Consider the following 18976-nt stretch of genomic DNA (forward strand, 5'->3'; position numbering starts at 1 on the left):
TTTCCAGTTTTAAGTAGAACATTTTGGGGACTGGAGCTGGGAGAACTGACTTATGGGGCGGAGGGAGGACAATGAGTTTACAAAGTCTAATTTGAACCATCTCTGCTCATTGGTCTGCTCTTTTATATGTCCTGCCTATAGGTCAGTCTGCACTCAAACCAAATAGCTCTTTGCAAATGTACATTTGTGGGTGTTTTTATTTTTTTCTTCTTATCTTTGGATTGCTATCCTCTTAACACCCTCCATAGTACACACATCCTCTATGGCATTCCTGATAACTCTAGTAAATGAGAACTATTCCTAGACCCCTCCCCAGAGAGCACAGAGAACAGCCAAGTCAGTGTTATCTTTTCTTTTGGATCTGGGGACTGTACTAACCTTGACATTTTATATAGCTATTATACTGTTGTATATGGTTTCAGATATATACCTCTTTCATAATTAGGAAAAGAAAGCTGAATGTGATTCTCCAGTACTGCAGAACCAGCCCTTTCGCTGCTGCTGTGGTCTCCTGATGACACACCGGGTGAGGCTGAGCGAAGCCCGGGTAGCTGTTCCATGGTCTCGGTGCCCTGCCCACTGCAGGAGGCGTGACCGAGCCAGCACTGAGTGAGCAGTGCTGATGGATGCCGCCCTGCTGCCCTGGAGGGGGAGGGCCTGGGCCTGGATCCTGCCTGGGCTCACACAGCCCAAAGCGACGCGACACGGTGTTTGTGCTAACGGCGTGCTGCTTCACTGATGTGTACTTTAAAACAAGCTGGCTCTACAGGATTTATCTTGCTTCAAAAGATTTACCAGTTGGAAAAGATACCACACTAAGGAAACCCACCTCAAAGACTGTTCCTCAAAATTAGGATAGATGACTTCCCTGGAATGGCAGTGATATCCAGTTATTCAAACAGTGACTAATAAAGCTCCATTAACCCTCACCAAAGGCACATTTGGTCGGCAATAAAAAATGGCTTCAGCTAATGAGGATTTTCTTTTAAAAGAAATCTTACCCCTGGCTCCTACCAAAGAGAAAAATCAGAAAATCCAAAAACAAGCAAAACTTTGCTTTTAGAGCAGTGGTTACCAACTTGCTCTTCAAGTTGGTCACTACCAGATAGGGAGTGGAAAGCAAGGCAAATCAAATCTCCGAAGTTCTAAGTCCTAAAGTGAGCACTTAGGCGTGGCAAAGCCAGTGACGTGGCGGGACGTGATGGTCAGGGTAGGATACAGGGAGAGCCAGGACATGTGAAGAACCCTTTGGTGATGCAATTCAAGGACTTCCGAGGGTAGGAGGAGTAAATGAGGACAGTAAATTCCAACCAAATGTCTAACCTACACGGAGTGGCCAAGAAGCCCAGGCTGCTGCAAACTAGCACCTGTGAAGGGATGGTTGTTCTAAGTAAGTGGTCAAGGTTAAGCCTGAAATAAATTCTATTGGAAGGAGGAGAAGAAAACGCTCAGATGTTTGATTATGCCCAAAATGAAAAAGAATGAGCCACCCTTCTTAACAAGGGATATAAACCTAATTACTTAGAAATCACATTAGGAGACGAGACAATAAATTAACAGATTCATTTTGGAGCTTACTAGAGTCCTAGAATTTCTGGCCAAGGTAGCTTGTAAAGAGCAAGCTCTTCTTCAAACATGGTAAGTTCAGCAGTGATCTGCAGGTCCTTGTCAAGGCACTGTGCTGGGGGAGGGAGCAAAGAGCTTTCTGTTTGTGCTTTTTTTTTTTTTGTCTGAGGTGGAAATACTTCTTATGACATTCAAGGCTCTTTAACTGATTTTTTTTTTGCTGCTCATACAAGCAGTCCCATGCGAGTGACTTTGGCCGACAAGAATGTGTGCAACACAAATACAATCGGCTTCGGACAGGAGTGCAGGTCCATGGTCTGTGGAGAAAGGACATTGATTGTCACTACTATACAGAGATGCTTTAATACACAAATGTGCAAAGTAAACAAATTTGAACATGATATTCTACTTAAAAAAAAAGATTTATTCATTAATTTTTTGGCTGCACTGGGTCTTCGCTTCTTTGAGAAGGAAAATTTTCTCTGGTTGTGGCGAGTGGGGGCTACCCATCCTTGTGGCTGGGCTTCTCATTTCGGGGGCTTCTCTTATTGCAGAGCATGGGCGAAGGAGAGCTCGGGCCTCAGTAGTCATAGCTCACAGGCTCTAGCGTGCTGGCTTAGTAACTGTGGCACACAGGCCCCTGGCATGTGGGATCTTCCTGGACCAGGAATTGAATGTGTCCCTTGCATTGCAAGGTGGATTCTTAACCACTGGATCACCAGGGAAACACTTTTTTGTGTTCTACTTTTTAAAAAGAACTTGGATAAAGGATGTGCCAGATTTATGGCCACACTTGGGCAATTAGAGCTGCAAATGGAAGTATATTCAGAAGTAAGGCTATTCCATGGCACAATTAAACACTAGCGTGAGAGTTCACATCCACAATTAGGACACTCTTAGTGGTGTACTAGATTCCACCATGCCAGGTAGGAAGAACTTAAAAGTAGAAGAGGTAAAGAAAAGAGGAATATCCTATATGGAAACCACTAACTGTAAGTGTATTTCCCACAGGGAATCACAGTGAATTCAGCTGAAGTATGATCATCTATTAAGATTTTTGACACCCCTTATCAGTTTGTGGTGGGAATGGCAAATCTTGAAGCTAGTTGGGTGGGCTAGTTATACCTTCCTAAGCACAGGCCTCTAATTTGGACAGCTGACAGATGAACAGGCTTCAACAGGCTTTTGAAGTCCATGGCTATCCATAGTTTCCTAAAGGTTCATCATTTAAAAGAAGATTTCTAGTCATAGTTTTCTCATTTGGAGTTTGAACTATATTATCCCTAAGATCTCTGTTAGTTCTAAAATTTCAAGTTTCTGTTTTCCAAATTTATACCTGTTGTGACTGTATCAATAGACATAAGATTACAAATATAAGACAAGACTTGAACCACTGGCTCAATACCGTAAGACACAGAGGCATGACTTTTTGAATCCTTTATCATAATTTCAGATTTCTGAAGTACCCTCGACACACTTCTCTAGTTCTCCAAGGGGACTCAAGAATTCCTGTGGGTATTTCCTTTAAAGGACAAGGAAGTCAAAACAGATGATGGGTGTATGGACATATCTTTGCATTTTTTTTTTCTGACCAGCAGAATTTCTATAGCAACTAAGTCACTATTACTTTTAACTCTTATCCCAACAAATTGCTGATAACAGCAATGGATAGAACTCATTTATTAAAGTTTGCGAGGTGTAGTATTTTATATCTTACATTTGACAAAAGCCTGTTTCTTACAAGGTTATCTAATTTTTCCTGCTGATACTCAAACAAAACTTTAAATAGGCAATGATTTCCTAATGTGGGGAAAACACAAAACAAAATCCCAAAGCCAAACCCATACATCTTTGAAACCTGAAGAAGAATTTCCTTGTCTCCAAATGGAATATTAGATGGTAAGTCCATAATTTTCTATAACAAGAGGTAAAAAATGATAAGAAAGAGAATATCTATTAGAATAAACATGTTTTTCAGAAACATGCTTACCAGTTCTCCTTCGGGTCCACCAAAATCCAGATACAGATTTCTGATGCCATCATCAGCAGACATTTTCAGCCTTTCAAAGGGGTAGCGGTACAAGACGCTACTGGAACCTCCATTTTCCCTGGAGATAGTGAACCCACTTTCATAGTGGACGGTGAGTCTCACCTCTTGGCCATTTAATGTGCAGCCTATTGAAGACAAGCAACAGACATCACTAATGAAGTTCCTACTTCAGTTAGAGAGTGACAAAAGCTTCTTCTGACTTTAAAAAAGGGAAAAGGGAAAAGAATCTTCCTGAGAATGTATGATACCTAACCTATTTGGAATGTTCTGAAGTAAGTTCTGTTTTGGTCACTCAAGTCAACATCTTGATTGAGATGAGGAAGAAATTACTATAACTTTACTTGACATCTGATCTGAATCAGTTCAATTCAGTGAGTATCAACTGAACACTGTGCAGACAGTAGGCTGTGTGTGGTGCTGGAGAAGTAAGAGGCATGGTCTCTGCTCTCAAGACCTCTTAAGTGACAGGCGTAGACATGAAATCCCTAACTGCTTAAGGTAATAGAACGTGACTAAATACTAAACTCAGTAAGGCCCAAGTTGAGGAATGGTTTCCTGGAGAAATGGGACTTGAGAAAGGCCTGAAAACGTGGTCAAATCTGATAGGCAGTGAGGAGTAGGAGGAAGGTTTCGAGTGGGCAAGAAGGAGGAACAATCAAATGAGAAAAGGTAGAGACACCTTTCAGGGGCAGTTACATGGTTGGTAGTTGGAAAGTCACGCTGTCAATCCTACCAAAGATAAAATTCGAAAAGATACATCTGAATTGATGGGATCAAAAGAACTGATCATCAAGACTGGCAAATGTCTCCTGTCAAGACTGGTGAAGTCCCTGTTTCACCAACACTTAAGCTGTTTTATTGTTAGTACAGAGGCTACTGGTGAGAGGCCTTCTGCCCCATGGGAATTAACGCACTCCTCTGAGAGCTGAGCTTATCATCACTCAAAGGGCCAGAGCTGAGAGAGGGAGCATGGCTGTGAGCAGGAAGAATGGTTCCCAAACAACCAAGTCCTCATAACCAGGCCAATGTATCCTTTCACTGGACATGAAAAATACTCAGTCAAGGCAGCTGGCATGTTCAAGAAATAAGGAAAAAGAATAACTCACAGAGGAGAGTTTTGAACAATGAACTCTGAATATTAATTACTTCAGAAAAGAAACGAACAATTTAACAGAAGAAGGTGGTAACGCGCATCTGAAGGACATGCCGGCTTCTTTATGTACGTGTGTATATGTGCATATGCACACGAAGCACGCACGTCCTATTAGAGATGTGACAGACTAAGCGCCTGCCCCACGCGTGAGTACGTGCACACACATACACTTCAAAGACGTCCTGGTTCTTGTCAGAGTGATTTACTTTCAGCCAGTTTAGTATGTCTGGAAAGCTCTAAATACAGAATAAGTGATTAATAAGTACTTGACTTGAACTGTGGAAATGAAAGTATTACCAAGGTAAAATATTGAAATAGAGTTGTCAATGAGAACAAAAAAATTCAAAATTACCAAAAAACAAGTTTCTTTTGTCCATTTAAAAATATAAGGAACCAGGTGGTCCTTATTTTCTCTCTATTCAAGCCATTTGTATTTAAACAATTGTGAGCCAAAGACTAAATAGATTTTGGTTTCCTGTATTATGAAATTTACAGACACCAAAGGAACAACACGAAACTAAAAAATGTTCAAAAGCCACATTGTACTCTTTGTTTTGGGAAGCATATCTCTCCAGATACTTGAAGATATGGTGACCCCATGTGCCAGTGATAAGTGTGCTGGCCAGACCCCTGGGACTCCACACAAGGACACAGAGCATCCAGCCTGTCCAACTGAAGACTTCTCCATCCCAGAAATCACATTCTGTGGCCAGGACAAAAACCAGAGCCCACAGTCCTCAATGTGGTGACCAATCACAATGGGCGGGAGACAGGCAAGTGAGAAAGACAGTGTGGTATGGTGACTTTGGTCAAAATCCAAGGCGGGATCTAGTCATTGGTGTCACTGCTTTGAGCCATCATTGTGGTTGTAAGGAAAATACAGAGCACATCCTAAACAGCTGAAGAACTGTGACACAACCATATTAAAAACTGCAATTGTGTCTTAATTTTGACAACTCTCTGTTCTCCTTAAAATGAAAAGCAATCTGGAAATACCTATACATACCATATACACATATTCACACATATGAACCCATCCCTTCAAATTCATACAGACAAGCCACAAGAGGGCGCTTCAACAATGGAAAGAGACCACCAGGGTCATTTCCTTTAGATGCTCATTTCAGTACTCACTGGCACACCTCTTCCAACTTTGCAACAGAAACCCCAATTCCAGATTCTTTGCTTTTCTACAGCTATAAGCTCTTCCAGATGGTCACACTTTTAAGGGTGTCTGTCCATGTTCCAAATCTTAACAAGAGGGTCAATACACCTAGTATTTAGTAAGTGAGTCCTCACATTATTAAATATTTAAATAATGAGGAGTAAAACTGCCATGTTATCTTGTACAGAAACTGTTGTGAATGTGTTCAGAGTCACATAAAAAACTTATGAAAAACTTTGCTACTGAAATAGAGAAACCCAGTTTCTTTCCATCATGATCACCTTCAGGTGTCTTATTTCAGAACATTTTTAAGTCTGGCACACAGGATAATGATTTTTACTTTAAAACAAAGAATGACAGTTCCATTTAATTACTGTTAGGAATGAAATGCCAGGATCTATACCTAGAGAGACTTCCTTGATCAACTCAGCAGCTGCATGGCAGCCCTGAACAAGCATCCGGGTCCAGGTGGACAGATCCCGATGTGTCTCCACCCTGAAGAGATGCATCTCGATGCCCTGCCGAGAGCCTGTCCTGGTGGCGAACGTCAGGTCAGATCCAAGGGAGGGTGAGCGACACCCAGAGCCAGAATGAACCAGCCTAGGACCACAAGCACAGCAAAGTTCAAAAGTCATTAATGCACTGTCAGAGGACAATCTCAACAATTTATGCTGATAAAAATGCAGAAAATTATAAGTGTCATCAGCAGTTTTTAGGTAAGTATATCTCAAAACAAGATTATAGTCTTTGACATAGATACTATTCTGTTTTCCCATAAAAATGACTCCTGGTGTCACAAGCAGAACACTAGGCCAGATGGCCCAAGAACCTCAATTTCCCATTAGCTTTTTCATGCTCCCATGAAAGGCTGTACTGTGCTTAGTCACTCGGTCGTGTCCGCCTCTTTGCAATGCCACCAGGGAAACCCTCCCAAGAGACTAGGTATGTCAAAAAAAAAAAGAAAGACTCAATTTTGATTAAGAAATAAGCCACAAACATGCATATCCTCCCCCACTGTCAGTATCACCAGAATGGTAATTTTTTTACCAAGGATAAATGTATACCAATACATCATAATCAGTCAAAATCCAGGTTTGGACAAATATATCAATATAAAGACATATAGCCATCATTATAATATACAGAGAATTTTCATTGCTCTGAAAATCCTCAGTATACTGCCTACTTATCCTCTCTCTTCCCAGGCAACACCTGATCTTTTTATTGCCTCTTGGAGAATGTCAGATCTAGAGCAGAAAATATACAAGTCCAAAATGTTCTATCATAACAGCTAATATGGCAATTCTCAAATTTTTCTTTTTGGGCCACACAATGCAGAACTTGCCTGACCAGGGATTGAACCCATGTCCCCTGCAGTGGAAGCATGGAGTCCTAACCACTAGACCACTGGGGAAGTCCTCAAATACTTTCATATAAAAGCCCTATCAAAAAGGCTCAGAAGTCCAGCTGAAGAGGCTACTATTGGCCAAAGATAGACCATGATTTTTTCTTTTTTCTTTTTTTAACTGACTGGTTCTTCAAAAAGTTAAACAGAGGTACCATATGATCCAACAATTCCACTCCCAGGTATGTACCCAAGAGAAATAAAAACATATATTAGAATAAAAATTTGTTCACAAATGTACATATCAGCATTATTCTTAATAGCCTAAAAGTGGCAATAGCTCAAATATCCATCAATTGATGAGTAGATAAAATGTGGCATGTATATACAATGGACTATTATTCAATCATAAAAAAGAAACTTTAGAACTACTTGGCTACAGCTCTTGACTCTCATTCACTTAAAATATACTACTCTACTTAAAAAAAAAAAAAAAATGATGTGCCATCATTTTACTTGAAAAAGTGAGTTCCAGGAATTTCCTGGCAGTCCAATGGGTAGGATTTGGCACTTTCACTGCTGTGGCCTGGGTTCAAACCCTAGCCAGGGAACTAAGATCCCACAGGCTGTGCAGCATGGCCCAAAAAAACCATTCTGGGGAGAACAGTCAAATCAAGAATGGGACAACAATGAAACAAAACAGAGAAGAGAAGAAACAGGAGAAACATAAGCAAGAAAGAGCCTTAGTTTCTACAATGTGTCCTGCATATTCTGTCCCATGAGATGCTCATAAGAATAGGGCTTCAAGGTCAAAGATAAGAAATGTGACATTCATGAACTAAAAAATATTTTCAGATAAAAGGGAAAGAGCAGAACATTGTCTAAGAAAGTATGACTGTTAAAGAATTTTAAAAATCCCTTCAACTAATAGTGAAAAGCTTCCCACAAAGAAAAGCTTAATCCCAGATGGCTTTGCTAATGAATTCTACGAAATATTTAAAGAAGAATCAGTACCAATTCTTTATAAAGTCTTCCAAAAAACAGAAGAGGAGGGAATATCCCCCGACTCTTTCTATGAGGCCAGTAACACCCTAATACCCAGACCGAAGACATCTCAAGAAAAGAAAAACTACAGACCAAGATAATTTATAAATACAAGACACAAAAATTCTCATCAAATTATTAACAAATTGAACCTAGCAAGCCCAATAAGATTTATCTCAGAAGTACAAGGTTGGTTTAATATTCAAAATCAATATAGTAATTTATTTATAAATTGATCCAATTTGAAAATTATTTTAAAATTTATTTATAAATTGATAAGTAAAACCATATAAGTAGAATAAAGGACAGAACCTTCAAGATCACTGTAATAGACATGGAAAAAACATTTTAACAAATCCAAAGTCATTTAATCAAATCAAAAATTGAAAACACTCAACAAATGTGGAATAGAAGGGAACTTCCTCACTCAGATGAAGTGTACCTAAAAAAAAACCATAGCCAACTTTGGGTTGTTTAGGGCTGGGTGAGAGAAAAATGAAGAGTGAATGCTAATGGGTACAGAGTTTCTTTTTGGGGTGATTCAAGTGTCCTAATATTGACTGTGGTAGTTGTATAACTCTGTGAAAATATTAAAAAGCATTAAACTTCATACTTTAGGGATTCCTTGGTGGCTCAGTGGTAAAGAATCTGCCACCAGTGCAGGAGATACAGGCTTGATCCCTGGTCCAGGAAGATCCCACATGCTGCAGAGCAACTTAACCCATGTGCCACAACTACTGAGCCTGTGTTTTAGAGCCCAGAAGCTGCAACTAGTAAGTCCATGTGCCGCAACTACAGAAGCCCACGCACCTAGAGCCCGTGCTCTACATCTAGAGAAGCCATGGCAATGAGAAGCCCCGTGCACCACCTGCTCTTCGCACTATATTTACTATATTAAGAAATACAGTATATTCACTATAATGAGAAATTAAAACTGATAAATCTTTAAAATATTAATTCATTTAAAAATAAAAATAACAAACCTATTAGGTGCTAATATAAATAACATACTTTTATTAAAAATAATATTTTTCTAAACGAAATGAATGTGAAGACTGGCACTGTTTTAATTTTCTTCAAATCTCTTTCATATACAGCTTAATAAAAGACAGCTGAATTCTCTTACGTGTATCTGCATTCTGCCACAGTATGTAGCTGAAGTATACCCAGCCTCACATAGGTATGCAGTAGGACAAGGAAGGAGTCTTTTGATAGCTATTTCAGATAATTGTGGCTATCTTTCTGTCCACCAAACCATTTAAGGATTCACGTTTATTGGTTCAAATACAGTACCTAACATTTGCTAAACATGCATTTCACACTTGTTCACCAAACCAAAAATCAACAAGTAGTTTCTTAAAGGTTAGTTTCAAGGTAGGATCTGAAACCTTATCAATAAAGTTTTTACGTGTGCTAAGTTGCTCCAGTTGTGTCCGACTCTGGGACCCCATGGACTGTAGACCTCCAGGCTCTTTTATCCATGGGACTTTCCAGGCAAGAATATTGGAGCGGGTTGCCATGCCCTTCTCCAGGGGATCTTTCCAAGCCAGGGATCAAACCTGCTTCTCCCTGCAGCTCCTGCATTGCAGGCAAATTCTTTACCACTGAGCCACCAGGAAACTCTCAATTATCTTGTTACATTAAAAAATCCAATGGTCTCTCTTGCAGCTTGAATAGATCTTTTTTACCCTTGCATGATTTTGCAGCATCATGTATTGGTCATTTGGAATATATTTTTTAATTGGGTTATGCGTATTTTCCAAATGTTAAAAGCATTTTATTATACAAAAAAAGTCACATTTGCTAATATCGCTACTGATCTCATCAGATAAGTCTTTAAGTACTAGGCAGCTGTCAAAATTCATAGTGAGAGATGCAAGTTTTCCAGAATTCTAATTTTTTGTTTGGAAGATAGAAAGTTATAATTGTTAACAAATACCATCAATGCTTTCTTTAAATGACAAATTCATTTTGAATTTTATTTTAGAAAAAATAAAAAGTCTGACAAATACCCAAGTCTGAGTAGCCATAGTCTGTCAGCCAGTTGTTTTTTTTGAAGGGAAAGTGGTGTTCCATTAAAAACAAAAAAAACCAGTGAGTTCAGCTCACAAAACCACACATGCTTTTCTTTGCAACAAACCATCACACCTTCATATGCAGCAGAAGTGTACTCTAAGCACTTCCTCCTTTATCTCACAGATTATCAACAAGATGAATACTCAAGGGCTGAGATTAAATAAAACTAGCAATCTTCTGCCTCAACAAAGGCATTTAGAGGTTAAACTGGCATGCTTTCTCCCTGCAAGGCCATACAGTTCAGCGCCAACTGCCTTGATTCATGATAAGGTACAAGCAATTTTACCACACTCAGTGCAAATGTCAACAGTAAGAAAAGCAAACAACATGTTAGTATTACTGTGAAAACAGTTTTGAACTTACAGACCCCCTGAAGAGGGTATCCCCAGAGATCCATGAAATTATTATTTGAGAACCACCTCCCTGAGCTGACCCCTGTAGAACCAACATGCCAATTACACATTAGCTACATCAGCAAGAGTTAAATGAGTTTCAAAACTACTCCACATACAAGCCATGTAATACAGAATGTGAGCAAAGTGTCAGGGTGTATTCCCTCATATTCAGTTTGATTGCTAATCTCAAATCAGACCTTAAAAAATATAAAGTCCAGGAGAATTTTTCCTACAGATTTGATTATGAAATATTTGGAAGAGGGAATCTAATTCAAACCAGCTGCTGGACTCTTGCGGCACAGCAGTTGGTTAGAACACACTGCCAAAAGGCCCCCTTAGCGGGGAGGCCTGATGAGCTCATGCAAAGGCGGTATAGCGGCTTTGGCCCCACAAATCCCATGAGCACACCACCACTCAATTTTCCACATTGTCAAGTAGCCACGCTTTCTCTGAATCTTTTTCTTTTCCAGTCAAAGAAGGCATATAGGAAAAGACTACAAAATGCACATCCTGCAAAATCTACAGCACTTGTATCTAATTCTCTACCTGTATCGGGCACTTGGCTTTAACCTCAGGTAATGTGTCAAACGAAATAAAAAAATTAAATAAAAATCCTCTTTATTTATCACTTTCATGTTTTACTTAATTCCACAACCATCCCAAAATACCAACTATTAAGTAAACACACACATATAGCTTTGGTTTCCAAGAATCTGTAAATTTGCAAGCCAATGTAAATAGTAACTCATGGTAATTTATATCACCCTAACAGTGTTCTTTGATTTTTGAACAATAATTAATTTATTTATTTATCAGAGACTATCTAACTTTGCTACTGAATCATCAAGGTCCTTTCTGCAGGACTCTTACGTCCTGAAGGAATTAATGAGGGCACACCTCTCTAATTATGAAGCTCAATAAATCCTTCATCTCTATTCTGTGATCTAAGGGCTACAGCTCTAAATTACAGAGAAACTCCTGAAAAGCTAAGCGAAAATTAGATTTTTATAAAAATAATGATATACGTAAGGGAACTTGGCAAATTGAAGGAAATCCTATATAACGTAAAAGTCTTCCTGTAATTTAAGAATTCTCTTCCTCACATGAATCTTTGTCTCCTGAAAGCAGGAATGCCCACACTGTTTCCCGTGGGACATACCAGATAACTCCATCATTTAGCCTTTTTGACTACCAAGTACGTTTTTGTGGGACTCCTTTTTAATGTGTAGTTTTTGAGTTGTATCAAAACCTGATTCTATTTAAAGCCCAAATTAACACTGAATGTGAATATGTTTCCTAGTTTCACACTAGATTACTAGTTTCTGGTTATTTCTTAAGACATATTGGCCTCCAAATCTACATTTCTCCATTCTTTTCCCTTCCAGCTCCCCACATCTGGCATACTAGAAACATCCTATTGCTTCAGGTCAAATAAATGTTTATTTGATGGAATCAAATGTACTCTTATACTAGAAAGAGAAGTTGAAGAATATTTTGGTTGAGTTGTGTAGTTTATCCACAGTACCACATTCTGGTTTAACTGATTTCATCACTCAGTCAAAATGCTGCCACAATTTCAGTGGTTTTCTAGTCACAGTCAATAAGGAAAAAAAAAAACAAAGCACAATTACTTATCTTCATGAGTAAGCAAGTCTTGAAAAGAGCAGTTAGGGAGCTGCTTTGACAACTTAAAAAATACACACAAAAATACTAGTGACAGAAACCATATATTCTGAGCTAGGAGCTGCAAAAATGATCAGTAGGGTTGTGAAAGAAAAGTTTTTGTCTATATCGTCTACATCAGCTGCTTGAATGCTATTTTAGGCACCTAAAAGATAACAGAAGTTGTTTTAAAATTCCTTCGTAGACTCAGAGTAGGACAGATATTTTGTCATCTTTAGTCTTACCTTGTGGCAACAAGAGGGTAGCTATGACATGGTGATGCCCAGGCATCCCTGGTCCATGGCATACAGTCATAAAGCAGCAGGTCCTTCTCAGTCACGGCCATGAGGACAGGTCTCCACTGCTGCCTTCCACCATCTAGCTTTGCCTGTTACAGAGGTGAGATCCAGAAAGTAGAGCTAACTATAATGATATGTAACTGTGAAAGATCCTTCAGTGACCACCTAAGACAGTGGGTCTCCATTCTACCTCCTCATCCTAACCCATGTGAGACAAAGGATACGGCCCACAGGTTCCTTCACACTGGCAGGGCCTCTCCACTGGGAGGTGTGAAGTAGATTGTATAGCTGGAGAAAGTGCTCCCTGAGTGAATTACACACATTTTCTAATGATATGACACAGTTTCTTCCCCCTACTCCACAATAACTAATTATCACCAATTCTAATTAAATACACAGCACTCAGTTCAAAATGATAATAGTTTTAGTATGTAAGTGCAAGACAGAAACTGTTACCAAGTAAGTCTGTAGAATCTAAATATCAAAAATATTTTTGATCAAGACCTGCTATAAGAAATACATTTTATATTGCAACTCAACACACATATATTAAATACTGAATTTAAAAATTTCCTAAACAACCATACTTCCTATCCTTTGTACAATGCACTCTGATAATTTCTATTTTATCTTTTTAAAATGGCAAAATGACCAACTATGCTCTATTTTGGAAAACACTGACATAAACTATTGTCAAAGAGATCCCCATTACAGTTCAGGAAGTTTATGCTTCAGTTTCAAATGTACCATTGCATTTAATTGCATAAAGCTCAGTTATCTCTGTGATAGTTTAAAAACGTAGGAAAACAACCACTATTTATATATATTGTCAAGGATCCAAGGCCAAAAAGCAAAAGACTATGTTCAAGTAAACCCCTGGTATCATCAAAATGTTTGCCTTCCTAAGATGAGACCTTTGAGCAGGGAGCGCTTAATAACAGTATTTCAACCCTCAACTTTTCAGCTCACTATCACTGACGGCTTCGAGGTAAATTTAAATTGATGAATCACTTTTCTCTCACTTGTCTTCAGATCCACCTTTTATCTTCTCTTCCTTAATGACTTCTGAAGGTAATATGAACATGTCAGAGCACTTTAAGAATACATCTATAATCTGAAAAGTGGCCTGAGTGGTTCATTTCTGTGTTGTAACATCTACACTGAGCCTCTATTTCTGCTAGAGCTATGACTGGATTGCACGAGCGGAAACTGAATTCCAGCCAGTGAAGCTACCCATGTTCAACCATATGCTGAAAGTGCAAAATATATGACCCAACCCTGAGAATTCTAGCAAAATACAGGAGAAATAATTAACTCTTTCCTTACTGGTGAACCTGAGTTTTCTAAGACTTTATAGGTCTAGGGGTAAAGACTGTGATGTCTTTCTAAGATTTTATACGTCTAGGCTGAAAGACTAAGACTGTGATGTCTGGAGGGAAAGTATCAGCTGTAAAGAGGCTCTCTTGGATTCTTCAATGTTGGGGTCACAGATACTCCAAAGGGATTTCTCGCTTATATGCACTACTAAGTCTTTGCCTCTGAGATTGTTATGGACAACATTTCATAGGGAAAATAATATAAAAATCTATCTTCCCAAAGGGATAAAATGATAACCTGATTTTTTAAATGAACTTTTTTTGCCAAGTTATAAGACAGATTGTGAACGCTAGGTCACGGTATATGCATTTAGAAAATCTAAATTAAATGTATTTCTTCCCAAAGAAGAGAAAGGAAAACTGCTAATGTCAATAGAAACAATATCCAAATTAAAGACAGAGAACTTCTGTTTTCAATAAACAATTTTTAAAAAGTGTTTATTTAGCTCTTTCAAGTCCTTCGCTTTTGGAGAATATCTTTTCCCTCTTCTACTTAATCACTGGAGAAAAATGAAACCTCAGTTTCAGTCATTCTGTTTGTCTGTCTGCCTTAACTTACAAGGGCACTGTTTGCCTTCACTGGAATCAGAATGCCGCTGGCTATATATAGCATGTGTTTTCGGTTGTGGTATCAGTACAAGCAGCCTTGGGGCTCAACTGCTGAGGTGGTTTTTTTCCCCTGCTATCGAGTTTTTGGCCAGAGGAAAAAAGGATACTAATGTTAGGGTTCTGCTTTGCTTGTGTTTCAACACCCACACATGTGTACACCTGGCCAAACAATGGTCCTCTCCAAATTTTATTTTTTAACAACTAGAGTTGAATAGCACTAAAGATGAAAAATTAATCATAGTTACTATTCATTCCCTAAAATCTCTTCATCCTACAAATCTTCTTAAGAGGTGATATACTTCTGTTCTTTATGCATTTTAGTATTACAATAGAAAACATAGAGCAAAAATAAACTGTGCCATTAATCCTGATTTAGTGTATATGTTTCTAATTTGAATCTTGACACATTTTGAGAATAATGAGGGACAAAGTAGAAACTGTGAAAACAAAGCTTTCTTTGGCTATCTTGGCTTTTCCATCAATACTCAAATGCCTAAAATACTTATTTTATAGATAACATATGTCTCCCCACTTGGTAGACTTAAAGAAAATTCCCTCTTAAGAATATAAGAGGTATAGTTAGAATACAAGAATATAAATAATAAGAATATAAAAATTATAGTTATCAGTCACATAAAAATCATCATCAATAAAGAGATAAGTCCCTTGCACAGAAATTATTTATTAGTTACCGAACATCTATAGCTTAGGTTTTCCCTATTTTAGGCAAACTCAACTTATGACAATGTGAAATAACTAACAGATAAATTAAAGAAAGATCATTAAAGTTAAATAAATAATCCTTCCTTAAGTTATCTGCCCCAAATGCCTATCTTTTCTAGGTACAACTGAAACAGTTTCAATTATGTGTGTGCTTTTCAGGAAATATATCTATTGCTAAAAGAAATGCTTACCTATTTTAAAAAGATTATATGATCTAAAAATATATTGGTCATTTTCACACTCATAGAATTAAATAATATTACAATTAAAGAAGGCTTTGGCATTTACCTAGTTCAACTTTTATCCGATATGTAAGTTCATTATAAAATTCCTCTGAGAAACGATATCCAATCTTGCTTGAACACCTTATTCTGAGTGTATTTGATTTGGGCAACCCAAACAACTACTTGGAAAAAGTAAAAATCATGAATAGTTTAAAAACAGCACTTTGGATTAGTTCTATAGTAGTATTTTTTAAAGAACTTGAAACTATTCAACTTACTATTGTTTCCCAACCCTGAGCTTATGTTCCTGGATAGTGTTTTATAATTAATGACTTGTCTACTTGCCTTTTGCATGTATATATGTAGACAAAGGAAAAAATTACTGAATATCTACTATATACAAAGCATTAGGCTAAGTTCTTTGGGGTGAAAGACTTGAGAGAAATGTGCTCCTGTCTTTGAAGAGCTCATAACTGAGTGGAGGAAACACACACATAAAATACAGTCCATCAAGGGCAGACTGTGATGGATTTATGGCTTTATTTTTCTCCTTTCTTCTGGTCTGTATGTAGCATAAACCAAATTAACTCCACTTTAAAAGTCTGGCAACTCTCATATATTGCTGGTGGGAATTTAAATTAGTTCAGTCTTGATGGAAGGCAATTTGACAATATCTATCAAAATTACTGATACAAAGTGTAAGTCCCAGTGTTTGTGGTTGTGTGTGTCAGTTGCTTGGTCCTATCTGATTCTTGGCGACCCCCATGGACTGCAGCCTGCCAGGCTCCTCTGTCCATGGAATTCTCCAGGCAAGAATACTGAAGTGGGTTGCCATTTCCTGCTCCAGGGGATCTCCCCAACCCAGGGATTGAACCTGGGTCTCCTGCATTGCAGGAGATTTGTTACCATCTGAGCCACCAGGGAAGCCCACTGATGCAAATGCCTATATCTTTTGTGGTAGTTTAAAAAGATGTCCACACATTCTTTACCATTCTTCCCTTTAAAAGCTGGAGCCCTGGGGTGTAGACAGGACTTAGTAATAACTCACTTCTAATGAAAAGAAGAGAGAAGAAGAGCCTAGGTCATAGCCACATAGGTACTGTAGTATCTATCTTGTTCTCTCTCTCAGATCACTTGCTCTGAGGGAAACCCACAGCTGTATCTTGAGGACACTCAGGCAATTTTGTGGAAAGGCCTGCATGGCAAGGAGCTGAAGACTTCTGCCTACAAGCAGCAAGGAACTGAGACTTCCTGCCAACAGCGATATAAATGAGTCACGTTGGCCCTCAGATGACTGCCACCCTGGCTGACAGCTTGACTGCAACTTCCTGAAGGGTCCTGGGCCAGGACCACCCCGCTAAATGGCTACCAGATTCGCAGTCCTTAGAAACTGTGGGACATAAGTGTTATTCCAAAGACACAAGTCTTGGGGGTAATTTGCCTTATAGAGATAGGTTATTAATAAACCCTTTGAAACTGCACTTCTGAGATGTATCCTACAGATATACAAATATTCAGTCCTATGAACTCTAATGATCAAAGCTCAGGAAATGATGCTGAAATTTTAGATAAATCCTTTTCTAGCCAAAGTTTTACAACTTACTACCAGAAACTTAAGAACCAAATACATTCAGATAATGTGTGTTCTCTTGTTATCTGCTCTATCTGGATTCTGGAACCAAAGAGTTTGGACAGCACATGTGTGAAAGGACAAACTACAAGGTTATTCATTATAGCAAGGTTATTCATTCTTTATCAGGGCACAAGATTATGACAACAACACTGGAAGAAATGCTTATTTAACTACAGCCACACAATGAAAAACTATACAGTTGTAAAAAAGAATGCTCCATATGTTTTGATATAAAAAGATCTCCAGGATATACTGTTTCACGAAAAAAACCAGCAAAGTATTGATATAAAGTAGTGTGCATAATATGCTTTCTTCTTTTATAAAAGAGAAAAAGAACATATTTCATATTTGCTTTTATCTGCATAAGAAACTCTCAAAAGAGTCACTATAAAGGAATCAAAGTGATTACCTTTCTGGGGGCTGAGGGGTGGGAATTAGGTGGATGGGGAACCAGTAGGAGGGTAAGACTTCACCTATTAACTTCTCATTTTAATCTCAGAACCTTGTGGAAGTATTTTTTTAAATCACGACGATTTCTAACATTGCCAAAAGCACAGCACGACCACTCCATTGAGTTTTTCAACCAGCATATAAAAACATAGAAACAATGATAAAATACTAAAACTTTCCAAGTCATAAGTACTTATACCATGATTTTCATTAGTTTCTTCTGCTTATTCTAGTCATGCCTCCTAGAAATCATCACAGTACTAATTCTGTGTTCTAATTTATTAGAATCATTATTTGAAGTGTTCATAAAATTTCACAGCTGAAAATAAATAGTTCAGTGGAGTCCAAAACTGATTCACCTGGGGGAGCGAATGAGATTGCCAGGCCCCACCATCAGTCTACCAAATGGGGACTCCTGAGGGGGACCACGGGGAGCCAGACTCTGAAACTGTATTTAAAATAAAACAAAACAACAACACAAAAGAACAAAACCTTTCTGGGCTGATACTGATGCAATCCCTGCCCCCCTGGCACACACGAAGGAACTAGGGTGCAAAGATATAAAGGAACTTTTAAAAAGAAAACCAATGAAGAACAGTTAGCACTGGAATGAACACTCATCTTTGACTCCCTAATCCTGTTTGTTTTCAGCTCCCTCTGGCCCAACTGACGGTGAAGGCCCCGAAAGAAAAAGGATGTGTTGTAACATCATGTAGAACTTTTAGTCTCCCTTTTGTCAAACTTTAGATCTAAACTAACTAGGGTTATGTTCTTCCTTTCCTTTCACCCAACCTCTATTTAAGTTTTCTGGTTTCTTTCCATTTGTCAGTTGTAGAAGACAACTGCACATGTGTTTAATAGCTTGTAAAATATTTTGTATATTTTAAATTTTTCCCAGATCAGGACAGTAAGCCTGTTGTCTCTGAAACTCTGTCAATAGACTAGAGCAAGAATTGGGAAACTATGACCTGTACAGCCCACTATCTGTTTTTGTAAATAAAGTTTTATTAAAGCACAGCCATATCTATTCATGTTCATGCTGTCTATGACTGTTTTGCTGCTATCATGGCTGACTTAAGTAGTCGTGGCACTAACAGCCCTTTGCAAAATAAGTTGCTGATTCCATTCTAAAATCATGAAATTTATCTCCAGTCACTAAGGATAGAAATGTTAAGAATCTCTTCATAGTTATGTTATGATGATGAC

At 38.3% G+C, this 18976-nt stretch overlaps 1 protein-coding gene across 1 annotated transcript in view; it reads right to left on the reverse strand.

Moving 5' to 3' along the window:
- Window positions 1-374: 374 nt before the first annotated feature.
- The window catches only part of SNTB2 (syntrophin beta 2), a 64455-nt gene continuing 45853 nt past the window's right edge, over window positions 375-18976 (reverse strand). Inside the window, exons 4-7 of the mRNA XM_043435311.1 lie at window positions 12702-12844; window positions 6338-6534; window positions 3557-3741; window positions 375-1883 (exon numbers count right to left, since the gene is read on the reverse strand). Coding sequence (XP_043291246.1) covers window positions 1791-1883; window positions 3557-3741; window positions 6338-6534; window positions 12702-12844 — 618 coding nt within the window. The 3' untranslated portion in view covers window positions 375-1790. The remainder of the gene's footprint in view (window positions 1884-3556; window positions 3742-6337; window positions 6535-12701; window positions 12845-18976) is intronic.

This window comes from Cervus canadensis, chromosome 18 (assembly GCF_019320065.1).
Source record: "Cervus canadensis isolate Bull #8, Minnesota chromosome 18, ASM1932006v1, whole genome shotgun sequence".
In the NCBI taxonomy this organism is placed as follows: domain Eukaryota; kingdom Metazoa; phylum Chordata; class Mammalia; order Artiodactyla; family Cervidae; genus Cervus; species Cervus canadensis.